Below are 12,705 nucleotides of genomic sequence, written 5' to 3'. Positions count from 1 at the left end.
GTGAACACTATGAAGGTAATACCCTGCTCTTGTTTAGCTGAGCACTTCTTAGTGGCAAATCAGGACGTAACAAAAGTGTGAGTTTAATCAAATATGTATGAACAAGGAGAGACTTTGAGAGACAAATGTTCCCAGAAATATTCTGAGGTCCCAGACAAGCAACTCTTGTTTAACAAAACAGCACAACTTAAGAAACGACATTGACACTAGAAACGAAAAGGTTCAACTGGTTCAACTGATTCGTAAAATTAGACCAAAACAACACCCAAGAGAAAATGACGTGCAGTCAAAACCCAAATAATTAAACGTACCTGGGAGGAAATGTCACATAACAAAGGCCATGAAAACCAAAGGAAAAATAAGGGAGGGGGGTGGGAAGGGGATAAGGCAAATATATGTCAAAATATCAAGAAGTGCAATTTCCGTCATATCAAGGGAGAGATGAGACAGAGGAGGCGGGTGTAGCTCCGGGATGGAAACATGACAGGGAGAGAGGGACAAAGAGAGAGATAGCGAGAGAGAGAGAGGCAGAGAGAGAGGGAGAGAGAGAGAGAGAGAGGCTGCTTTACTTACACAGAGGCACATTCTTGTGAAGTCCATGTGACAAATGAGTGAAAACAAGACATTAGTGTATTCACCTCACATAAGACACACAAAACAGCTGGCATCACACCGTCTAATATCAAGTACAGATGACAGAGATCTGGTGGAATCTCTTCTTAATAAAGCCTAAGCACTGCTGTCAATAACATATTCCACTCATTTGAAAAAAACATAAAAATCCTCAAGGTTAGTCTCAACTATAATGACTGACTGAATTATTGTTTGATCACAGTGCAGTTTCCTCAAAATTCTTGTAATTGGTTAGGTTAATTAGTTGACCATACAGAAAAGCTGTGTTTGGTCTTTGTTGCACCAGACATAAATACTAACACAAAAGCATGATGGAAGCGTTGTTATATTACAGAAAAACTGGTTTGAGCCTCATGTCTGATCTTGACAGTCCAGCAGGGGTCCTAAATGTCAAACAGACACATATATCAGACACACAGTCAAAAGCACAAGTGACACATGAAACACGTATATATGATTTTATGCATACAGTCATCCACAAAGCCATTCTGTATTGTGATATAGCCTCTCCATTTTAATTACTGCAATGGTGTGAAAAGTTTTCTGTGCATATGTGCAATATGGTATAAATGCGTATGCATCTAATGTGTCTCCAAAAGGTCTATCAACACTTTCAGTAATGTCGAGAAGTTTTGCAATATTAAATACCAGCACAGGCAAGGACAGACTATCATGCCATACTAGGTTGCAAGCATAAAAATGTCTAGAACAGTATGTCACTTCAGTGGAATAGGTAAGAGAACAGTCCTTAACTGAACTGTCTGATAACTGACTGAATTATTAAATGTTAAATGTCAGTGTAGGTTTGAAATTAAAACATAATTCAGTCAAATGAAAACATATAAATTCATCTCCTATTGTGTGGGTGGAAACAATGTCCTGAAGGCACTCTGAGTCTCAAGAAAAGAACTCACTTGCACCAAGATGTGACAATACTGGTACGTTTCAACAAACATTAAATCATGACATTAATGCTACAATCCAAGGCAGGCGGATCCCTCTCTACATCCATAGATAGAACATTTCCATGCCATGCATTAGATGGAGGACGTTGAAGCCCCACATACATTATGTCTCATGCCAGAGTTCCCATTCTCCTGGATAATCATGCAACATCTTTCACTTTCAAAAAGTTTACATTCTGTGAGTCACAACCTGGTAATCAGCAATGAAAGATTCTGGGTACATACAAGTACAAGACTCTAATGCAAAATACCCTAAAATTCACACAAAATGATTTTGAAGCGCATTCATGCATAATCATTGTACATTCAAGTACATTTACCACAACAGCATGTGTGTCATTCTAGATCTCACACAACACCAAAATGCATCACACATAACTGCAGCCCATTGTATAATGCCGCAGAACAACTTACAATACTGGGCTGGACTGGGTTGCCCATATTGCACCAACAATTCCACATACTGTAGATCAAGAACTGGAACACTCTAATTAACATACTCCTCTGTACTTTGGAAGGCCATTAGCATATAATACAACCATGTTCAGGTGCTCTGTAGCATTCTGAGTCAGCCCCCTAGTCCTGTTAGTACAGATTAGCATGAATCTTACGCCAGGAGGTGCCACTAGTGTGTGAAAGATGCTGGCTCGGAGTTGGTGCTATCGGAGCATGGTAGGACTGTGTGAGCATTCACCACCTCTCGGTGAGCCACAACTCTAGTTTGCACAGACTGAGAGTGGCATCCCAACCCGCTGCCAGAGTGAAAACAAAACTGCGAGGTCATGCCAGGCCAAGCGTCCACACATGCTCACTCATGACTGCATTCACAGTGCCCCAACAGGCCTCCCAAGCACGTGTCTGTCACAAGCAGCAGTTGGCAACGAGCCGCAAGCACCTCACAACAAGTCTTGGTAATGCTTTATAAAATGACCCCTGGGTAGAACAAAATAAAATGTCTTGACAATTTGAATGCATCAATGCTGAATCAAATAATATATTTTGATAAAGGACAGGTGCCTGTAAAGGTATTTTTTTCTCCTTTTAAGTCAAGAAGTCCAGAAATGTCTGACTGCTATCACTCTCTGGAAGTGTCCTCATGTCTTAACATCGCACAGAGTATACTGTATGTATACTGTATACTTGCATATGCAATAGTAAATCTGAAAGGAATAATTATGTGTCACAACACATGGTTATCATATAGACAATATAAAAATGACTGCACAGAAATTGTGCAGACTTTTTCCATAAGAGCTTTTCACAAACGACCCTGACAGAGAGTGTTACCAAAGGAGCCTGGATGGGATTAGACACAAGTTACTTACTCAGACAAGCCAAACTCTCGACCCTTGAACCGCTGGTTGAAGAACTCCTCCTCCTCCTCTTCATCCTGCAGCAGACAGAGCAGAAGATCAAATCCGGTTTGCGGATGCTTACAGTGCAACAGAGCAGAGGGCCTCTATTGCTGGACTTGCAGCACATCTGCACACTACATAACAAGGTATAACAAGGCCTTTCAAACCTTTGTTAGTTCTTGAGCATTGGCCAGATTGTCCACAGCGATGGCCAAGAAGACATTTAGCAGTGTGTCTATTCGAAGTGCAGTCAAGGCATATAAAATATCTGGTTCTGGCAATGGCAAAAACATCTGCTATGTGGCAAATAAACTATTGTCAATGTAAGAATAGCAAATGTTCTTTACCTGACATACAGCAGTTATTCAAATACCGAGCAACACACTCTGCTAAAGTGAATAGCATGGCCCTGTCCCTGGCCAATTTCCACTATGCTGTAGATGAAAAGCAACCATCTTACCTCATGGAGAACAAGTGATTCAGAGATGTGCCTTAATCAACACTGTACACACTTAATTAAAGTGGGTTTCCCATTGACCTAATGGTCCGGTGCTCTATATGTAATTAGACATTCCACTGAGTGCGGTGTGGCCCCGTCAGACACGGAGGGGTGGAGAGGGGAGGGCGGAGGATACAGTTCCCAAACAGAGTGAGGACGATGAAGTAGATGGAGGACCACATGCCGTACTGCACGCCTCCCTGGGAGCGGATGCCGTTGTACATCACCTCGTTCCAGTCCTCCCCGGTTAGGATCTGTGGCATTGCAAGTAAACAGAAGACGTGACGTAAACACACACACACCGACGCACACTGGAGGAGTTGTTTAAATGTTGCTTCAGTTTCTATTTAAACACAAACACACATAGGCTGACATGCGGGGACACACACATATACACACATAACAAACATATAGCCACACAAATGCGCGCACAGACACACACACACACACACACACACACACACACACACACACACACACACACACACACACACACACACACAAACAGGTTTACAACAAAGACACAAGAAAGGTCACACACTCCTTCAGACACACAAAAGACGTTAAGGTCCAATCCATGTCAGCCTAACAAATTAAATTTGACTCTACGACCTCATTCATGTAATGGAATGTGCTGCTTCCTTCACTTCGCAGCCATTAATAGGCACTGTGCTTTTATTATTTCTCAAGATATCAAATGCTGAGGACATCCAACTGCTTCAGTAGACCGCACAATAACTAATTCAGACAGACTAAAAGGTATGCTAAATTAATGTGGATAATTAGACATAACTACACTGGCAGAGAAAGATTCAGTAAAGATAATATACTGAGGAGGTTGAGTCATTTATCATGGTTAGGAATATTTTGCATAATTTGTATTTGACTCAGGATGAAGAGAGGGAGTGGGTGGGTGGAGCTGTTTTTACTCGATCCTCGCCAGGGGCCGTATGCGCTTCCCACCCCAGAGTGCACCGCGCCACAGACAAGAGGCTCTGAAGAGGATTAGGGGTGCCAGACCTGAAACACAGTCATGATGGCCGCCGGAAATGTGTCAAAGTTGGTGGGGGTGTAATCTTCAAAGATGAACCTGCAGGGAGGGAGGACAGTGATGAAAGACACACACCACGAAAGGTATGTGTGTGTGTGTGTGTGTGTGTGTGTGTGTGTCCTCCACAGGGGAGAAATGTGCTTCATACACCTGCACGGTTACTCATATTCTTTGTTGGCTGGCTTGTGCATCTCCCTAAGACAATACATACTAGCAATTACACAGTATGAAATGCATTTGGCAGAATGCATTACCAGTAAATTGAAAATGGCATTTATAATTGGCTGTACATGCACTGCAGTTTAGTGAAACATTGCTTACAATCTTCTTGAGTTATACAGTATAATGTATTCTAATGTGCAACAGTAAAATGCTATATCTATTTCATAGACAACAACTTCATGAAAAAAAAATCTGGGCAATGATTTGAACACACCTGCCACCGAAGAGCTGCATGCCCAGAAGAGCAAACACCACGATGAAGAGGAAGAGGAGGAAGAGGAGGCTGATAATGGACTTCATGGAGCTCATGAGAGATACCACTAGGTTCCTGAGGGATGCCCAGTACCTGAGCACACAAAAAACACAAAGCAAAAGCAACATGCCTTTTAATTGATAAAGTCATAAACAATGTTTTCTCTGAGGGTTCATTGAGATGTGTGTGAGAAAATTTTAAAACATTATCGATTTGTACAATTCTGCAGTCCTTTAACTACACTTTGAAATGATTACGAAGTGCACTCACTTGGTTATTTTAAAGATCCTCAGGAGCCGAAGTGCCCTGAGAACGCTGATTCCGAAGGACACGCCTGGCCGAAAGAATCCCCACACTACCTCAAAGATGCTGCCAACAATCACCTGCACAAGCAACAACAGTTAATATCGCCAACTCTGACACAGATTAGCCTGAATATCCTAGATATGATGCTGTTTGCATCTGACTAGAACTCTGTATGACAGAAGAATTATCAGCATATCCTATTAATAGAGGACCCTCATATCATAACACACTTCACAGGGAGTGTTGTTGTTATTTCCATTACCATTAGTGCTGGTCTACTTACTTACCCCACAGTCAAAACAGTTGAAGGACGAGTGGAAATACAGGCGGAACCCCAGGCCATACATCTTCAGGAACATCTCAGCGAGAAACAAGCCCAGGAACACAAACTCTGCATAGTCTGTAAGTACAGCACACAGAACTGTCTTCAGTGCACAAGACCTTCAATAAACACAGCCATCTACAAGGCTCATAAGCTACAACAGATACTTGTACTTTATTGACCCTTTCAACAATAAAAACAAAAACAATGCTTGAACATTCTATTTGGTTCCCAATCTACTTCCTCTGCATTAAGATAACATATGGAATGTTAAAAAGGAAGTCTTGTGGGGCCAACGATGATGCTGATAATGGAACTCTCTTGAAAGGGTCTATAGCCATGTTGTAGCACCAATGCACTACACCAATACAGAAGAGTAAGGCACGTGACTGAAGGAAGCCGAAGGCTGTCTTGTCCATCCAGGATAGCCAGCTACTGGCAACAAATAACTAGAGATAACTGGCTAAAGGGAACCCTCTGAATCCTAACTCCCTGCTCCCCCTCCCGCACAGAAACGTCAGACTCACACAGGAAAATGGTGAGCCAGTCGGGCTGGTTGTGGTGGACGATGGCCACGCAGATGGTGTTGAGGGCCACCAGGCTGAGCACCACCCAGTAGAAGGAGTCCGTCTTCACCATGCGGCGGATGGAGATGCGCAGCATGCGCTCCTTACGCCTCATGTACGCTGCCGGGCCACGCCGCGCCGTGCGGATGCCCACCCGTGGACGAGGCCCACCTAGGAGACAGGGGAGAGGGGGAGGAGAAAAGTGTGGGGGAGGGTGAGAGAAGAGAGGGAAGAGAAGAGAAGGGAAGAAAAGAGAAGAGAAGAGAAGAGAAGAGAAGAGGGGCAAAGAAGGGGTGAAGATGTACTGAATTCCTGGTGTTCCTTAATGTCAAAAGACACCAAAAAAGACATCAGGGAGAGGTGGGGAGGAGACGGTCCTGATGATTACGAGTCACTTCTGGAATTTTGTGTGCAGCCTTGGGAAGCATTTATGCCCAGTACAGGAGATTGGTATTGTGTGAGTGAAACTACTGTGAAAGTGGGTGTTATGTGTGCATGTTCAAAGAAATTTTCATAGGTGCACGCTCAAAAAAGCTCATGAGAACAAGGCACGGAATGTCCAAAGCTTAAGACTCCTCTGCAGCAGTGAATATTGTACAGTGTAACTCAATAAATAAAAATACAAACTGACAAATGTAAATGAGATCCTTCTGAGATCCATAACTGCTCATCAGTCTTGAATAAAAAAAAGTCATTTTGCTGTAAAGTCACACCATATTTCCCAGCTTCTCTGATTAGTGTTTTTCTTCACATGCAAATTATTCACTGAGGCTAAGCATTTGACACTTGACTGTTAGTTGCTTGACATATGGCCAGCAAAAGCTGCTTTGTGCTGTTCAGATTTCCTACCATAGGCTGCCCAGCTTGGCTATGAGAAATGATGAATGCCTCAGCATCACTTCAACTTTATGTGCTTCTGCAAAGATCTGATAGCTCAAAGTCAGAGACTTCAAATATCCTGCTAATTCAAGGGCTATTTGCTAGCGATGAAAACATTGCCTGATAAAAGGTTGAAATGCACTGTGAACAGATGTGGCTGTGTTTGTATTAACAAGGTGTTAAAATGAGAATGACACTGGTGCTCATTACTGACCCACAGTAGAGATCTCCGAGTATTTATCTTCTCCAGGTCCCCGACGCCTGGCATTTTTCTTACTGGTGGCTCGTTTAAGGACTGAAAGCAAATACAAAGGATTACAGTGTAAAACCACAATCTGGAAAGTGAGCTTTTCCCCTGGTATACCCGCTAGCTTCCCTGTGCTGAGACAAAGGGTTCAGAGTGTAAATTAACGTGGATTAAACCTCTGAATTCATTACTTCACAGAAGGAGAGGCAGGCCAATTTACTTTAGCTCTTCCAATTCCATTAAAACTGACCCAGCAGTCTGCTGGGAGAGTTCAGTCATTACACACACATGCACTGTACATTCTGGCTGAGTCTCATTCCCCCCAGAGGAGTCTGATGGCTAGACTGGCTTGTGTATGTACTGATTAAACAGTTAAGTGAGCTCTGAAGGCTGCGTCTGGCATCAGAATCCGTTTTATTGGCCAAGTATACTTACATTTTTAAGGAATTTGACTTCGGTAGGTGTTAAACTCTCCGTACATTCAACAAATAGACATGTAGTGGTACAAATAGACATGAAGTAGTAAAACATTCAAAATGGCTATCTATGTGGGTGTACAATGGAGTACATTGTCATTAATGGATTACCATCAGAAAACATCAGAAGTACAACAGAATGGCACTTGGTGGTTAGATTCCAGTGAACAGGCTTGCTCTGTCCACTGTGTAAGGGTGGAGTGCTGATGCTTCGCCAAACAAATGAAAAACCCACACAAAAAGAGAAGAGAAGAAATCAAACAGACGACCAAATCAAAAGACTTGGACTAACAGCTACAAGACGATACACAAGTGGTCATACAGAGAAAAAAAACCTCTTCACTTCACAGTTACCATGGCAATGATGATGGATGTACTCAGCAAGCAGGGTGAACATGCTTGTCATCCCCTTATCCTCTGAAGCACATGATGGCCCCTGGCTGCCATTTTGAATTCTCTGCCAGCTCCTTTAATGGAGGTCAGTTAGAATGGTATGCTGTAGTTCCCCCTCACTGTGTGTGTACAATAATGGCAGAGCAGACAGGGGAAAAAACAGGCATGACCACATCAGAATGAAGAGAGGTCAATGGAAAGGTGGAGTGCGGCCTGTTTGTGTTAGGTCACCACGGGGAGGATCAAATCATACCGTCTAAAGCTGATCTCCCGGAGTTCTTGTTCTCCTCAGCGAGCATCACCTCCTCTGAACACAAAGGAGGAGAACTGCATCATTAAAGACACTATGCAGCCAGTTTCCACTTGTTGAAGCATGCAGATAAACACTCTGGATATTCCAAATACCCATCAGGGTATCTGTTCTCCCTTCATAGCACACTATGGTCTAGGTCAGGAGTGGGCAAACTTTTTGGCTCAAGGGCCACATTGGGTTTTGAAAATTGGCCGGCGGGCCGCAAAACACCCCCCCCCCCCCCCCCCCCCCCCCACGACACACACATAAAAAAAAAAAAATTATAGCCTATAATTTAGTATGAAAAGTATTTGCTTTAAAATATGAATTGCTTAAAAATACTGCTAATTTTATGCTGTTTAACAAATGTATAAATTGTGCACTGTCGCTTTAAGACAGTCGCTTTAATTCACGTTTATTTCTCAATTATCTTCTGCCTGCTCTGCTATGGCTAGTGCTGCACACTATGGTCTAGGTCAGGAGTGGGCAAACTTTTTGGCTCAAGGGCCACATTGGGTTTTGAAAATTGGCCGGCGGGCCGCAAAACCCCCCCCCCCCCCCCCCCCCACGACACACACATAAAAAAAAAAAAAAATTATAGCCTATAATTTAGTATGAAAAGTATTTGCTTTAAAATATGAATTGCTTAAAAATACTGCTAATTTTATGCTGTTTAACAAATGTATAAATTGTGCACTGTCGCTTTAAGACAGTCGCTTTAATTCACGTTTATTTCTCAATTATCTTCTGCCTGCTCTGCTATGGCTAGTGCTGTACCTACGGCTGGGCCCTCTCACAGTTTTTAAATGGTCTGTTGCCTTCATGATTTCCTTTTAAAACTTTCTTATAAGGAGATATCAATTATCAACAATCACAAGCCAGCTGGAACCTGCTGCTCTCTCTCCCTCTCGTGAGTGCAGACGCGTTCCCAATTAAATGGATTGCATAATGTTCACGTTAGATCTGCTGCAAAGGAGATAACTAAGAGTTAACTTAGTTTAACATGATGTTATCTCTATTTAACATGATTTTTTGACATTGACATTGTAAACGTTATCTAAGGAGAGTGAAAAGCAGTTTGCAGTAAAGCTAACCAATGTCGTCTCTATCGCAGGAAAAAAATAGCGAGCAGCCTGATAACTAAATGAAATGCTCGGCGGGCCGGATGAAAGTGCTTGGCGGGCCGGATACGGCCCGCGGGCCGCAGTTTGCCCACCCCTGGTCTAGGTCAATCCAGGTCCACACAACACATGCGTTATGCTTTCAGATCAAGCAAGGTGTTTAAGCACCTCATTTTATTTGAGAAAAAATGTTAACCTGTCTTAATACTGTAGTTAAATAGCAGCATGAGATTTCCCCTTCAGTTATAATGGAAACCATACTGAAGAATTACAATTATGAGCATAGGCTGCCCTATGAAGAGAAAACAGTTCTGCCTAAAAATATGCTAACATTGTATACGATTAAAAGGTAACAATTACGTATTCCGAGTTCTTGTAGAAACTTGTGGCACATTGAGACATTGAGACTTCAGTGTCACAAGTCAGTGGCTTTTCAGTTACATGAGGTAAAACAGAGAAACAACTCCATACCCACCTCAAGGCAGTGGCATCAGTGACCTGATGGGTAGGCTCAGGTCAGCCATGTTGGTACAATTACATAATCACACACTGTACATGGAATAGCGGAAATCCCTTTCTCCATAATTACTGTACAGCTATTAAGTTGGGTTTGTGAGAACCTAGCCGTAAACACAGAGCCTAATTATGCCAAATCATGAGCGTGTGTCGCTCTGGAGTGAAGGGCTTGTGTGGCGTATGCATGACTGTATAACCGTATTGCGCAAACACTCACAATTGCATATTGTCTCTTTCTCTCTTTCCACTCTTTCTGCAAACACAACCTTTTTGGTTGGTGAGTCAGCTCACCTTCTCCTTGACCCTGAGCTGTGTGGGAGTCAGAGAGATAGAGAGAGAGGGAGAGATCTTGCCATGTGGGGTTGCAACTTCACAAAGCTGCACTACTGTACATCCAACCGTTCACCTGAACGCTCTTAGTGTGTGTGTGTGTGTGTGTGTGTGTGTGTGTGTGTGTGTGTGTGTGTGTGCATGCACTGTGCGCATAAGTGCAACCTTCTGTGTGTGTGTGTGTGTGTGTGTGTGTGTGTGTGTGTGTGTGTGTACACAATATGTATGTATGTATGTATGTATGTATGTGTGTGTGTGTGTGTGTGTGTTTGTGTATTGGGGGTGGCATTCACTGGAGACTTCTGAAGGTTCTGAAGCAGAAAAGGGGAATGTGTAAAGTACGCCAACCAGTGAATCTTAGTCTTGTACACTGGCTGACTGTCGTAATATTAAACAGTATCATCAGCATCTTCAAAGGCACTGCAGTGGAGACCTCTCCTCCACCACAATATCCATAACAATCTGTTCCTTCACAAATTTTTCACATTAAGCTTTATATTTAAAGCACTTGGCTGCCAATACCAAAACATAGAGATCTAATCTTTGTCTGACTACCCATACATAGTGTGATATCCAGAGCCTCAGCCTCAAATACAGTACATCCATCTCACTAACAAACATACAGGATTATTTCATTCTGAAGGCAACCTTTAGGCCAGTATGTTGTGACACATCAGTGTCGGTCAGAAATGGAGCTGTACGGTTGCCATACCTGCTCGGTCGATCCAGGCACGGTAGCCATTGAGTTCTCGCTCCACCTGCTGCTGGCGGCGCAGCTTCATGAAGGCCCTCCGATTCTCCACCCGCTCCCTCTCTTTAGCAAACTCCCTACAGGCACAGAGCAGGTCTCAAAGATGACCACAGACACACACACAGTCACCAGAGGACAGTCACAGAGACACAGAATGACTAGAGTTTTGTATGTGTGATTCCCCTGTGTGTTAAAATCATGACACCCATGTTAAAATAGTTATTATGTGTAATAATGTTATGTTAGTCTGGCTCTGGGACAGAACAACTGCACACTGGGGCCTTCGCCCTTTCTAAATTTCGCAGTGCGGACAAGGCCACTTACCCAGACAGGACTCCCAGCACCAGGTTCAGCACAAAGAAGGAACCGATGATGATGAGTGGGATGAAGTACATCCAGTTCCAGGAACTGCCCAACGCATCATTGGTCTGGAGGGAAAAAGGAATAAATATAAATAAATGAATAATGAACAAAGCATATGCATATATTGTTTCAGGGCTCACAGTGTTCATTTTCTATATAGCACAGCATGCATTCCTGTATGACAACACATGACAAAAGACAGATACTATTTTAGTAAGCCTGGAGATGAAGTAAAACATAACACAGATAATACACTTTATCTAGTCTTTGAATGGTGTTTCTTATAATGTCATGACAATTACTTGACTACAGATCACAATCACCTTTCCCTAAGTAACTCAACAGACTAGATAAAGAATGATAACTATAACCATAACTATAACCATAACGATAAAAGCGTTCACACTGACCAACGATAAGCAAAGTCTCTCCTTGTGTTAATGAATGTGATGGCTAAAGTTTGATGGATTCTGATTGGCTGCTAACTTTTTATCGTTCTAAAAATGGCTCTGAAAGTGATCCCTAACGGTATTGTTCTTCATGTCGTTATCGTTATAGTTTATGTGTGAATGTCATCATTCATATCTACGATACGATATTTGTTTATAGTTATCTTTATAGTTATCGTTCTTGGCCCTTAAGCAAGGCTTTAAATGTACACAGAGATATGTTTATGCTGAATTGCCTGCTTCCATTTGGCTAGAGAGACATTCTTTTCCTTCAGGTTTGTGTGCTACATCAAGAGGCAGGAGGACACATGAAACATGCCTGGAGAAAGCAGACCAAAAATACTCCTCCACTGAAACCAGCCTATCTGGAGCACACACACAAGAGGGACACGGTGGCCAGCCACTGACTCCCAACTTCAGAGCTCCCAAAATACAAGCTGGCAAGCGTCGGTCAATACGCTGCAGCAGAGCAGGCAATCTTTGTCTGATTTCAGATTTCTTTAGTTGCCATTCTTCTGTGCTACTATTAGAAAAAAAATCATCTTGCGTGCCAGTAATGTAGATATGCACATATTAAAAGATGTCTTACTTACACTCTTTCCTGCACTTGTACACTGTCTAATATAGATGTTCACATTACACATCATTTTTCCTTTTTTTCCACCAGCTGTATCATTTACACAATACAGTCTCCTCTTCAGGCACTAAGGGCTTGG

The 12,705-nt window shown here is 42.7% G+C and overlaps 1 protein-coding gene across 1 annotated transcript in view; it reads right to left on the bottom strand.

Moving 5' to 3' along the window:
* The window catches only part of LOC143134700 (voltage-dependent R-type calcium channel subunit alpha-1E-like), a 52,077-nt gene that overhangs the window by 19,627 nt on the left and 19,745 nt on the right, over positions 1-12,705 (bottom strand). Inside the window, exons 8-19 of the mRNA XM_076295289.1 lie at positions 11,502-11,605; positions 11,139-11,254; positions 8,421-8,474; positions 7,266-7,346; positions 6,134-6,343; positions 5,572-5,684; positions 5,249-5,361; positions 4,940-5,071; positions 4,473-4,542; positions 3,589-3,706; positions 3,121-3,188; positions 2,924-2,988 (exon numbers count right to left, since the gene is read on the bottom strand). Coding sequence (XP_076151404.1) covers positions 2,924-2,988; positions 3,121-3,188; positions 3,589-3,706; positions 4,473-4,542; positions 4,940-5,071; positions 5,249-5,361; positions 5,572-5,684; positions 6,134-6,343; positions 7,266-7,346; positions 8,421-8,474; positions 11,139-11,254; positions 11,502-11,605 — 1,244 coding nt within the window. The remainder of the gene's footprint in view (positions 1-2,923; positions 2,989-3,120; positions 3,189-3,588; positions 3,707-4,472; positions 4,543-4,939; positions 5,072-5,248; positions 5,362-5,571; positions 5,685-6,133; positions 6,344-7,265; positions 7,347-8,420; positions 8,475-11,138; positions 11,255-11,501; positions 11,606-12,705) is intronic.

Source organism: Alosa pseudoharengus, unplaced genomic scaffold (assembly GCF_046254945.1).
Source record: "Alosa pseudoharengus isolate Yale_2024_CS ecotype anadromous, Long Island Sound unplaced genomic scaffold, YU_APseudo_1.1 YU_APseudo_1.1_scf_2, whole genome shotgun sequence".
Taxonomy (NCBI): Eukaryota; Metazoa; Chordata; class Actinopteri; order Clupeiformes; family Clupeidae; genus Alosa; species Alosa pseudoharengus.
This window is presented reverse-complemented; position numbering and strand designations above follow the sequence as displayed.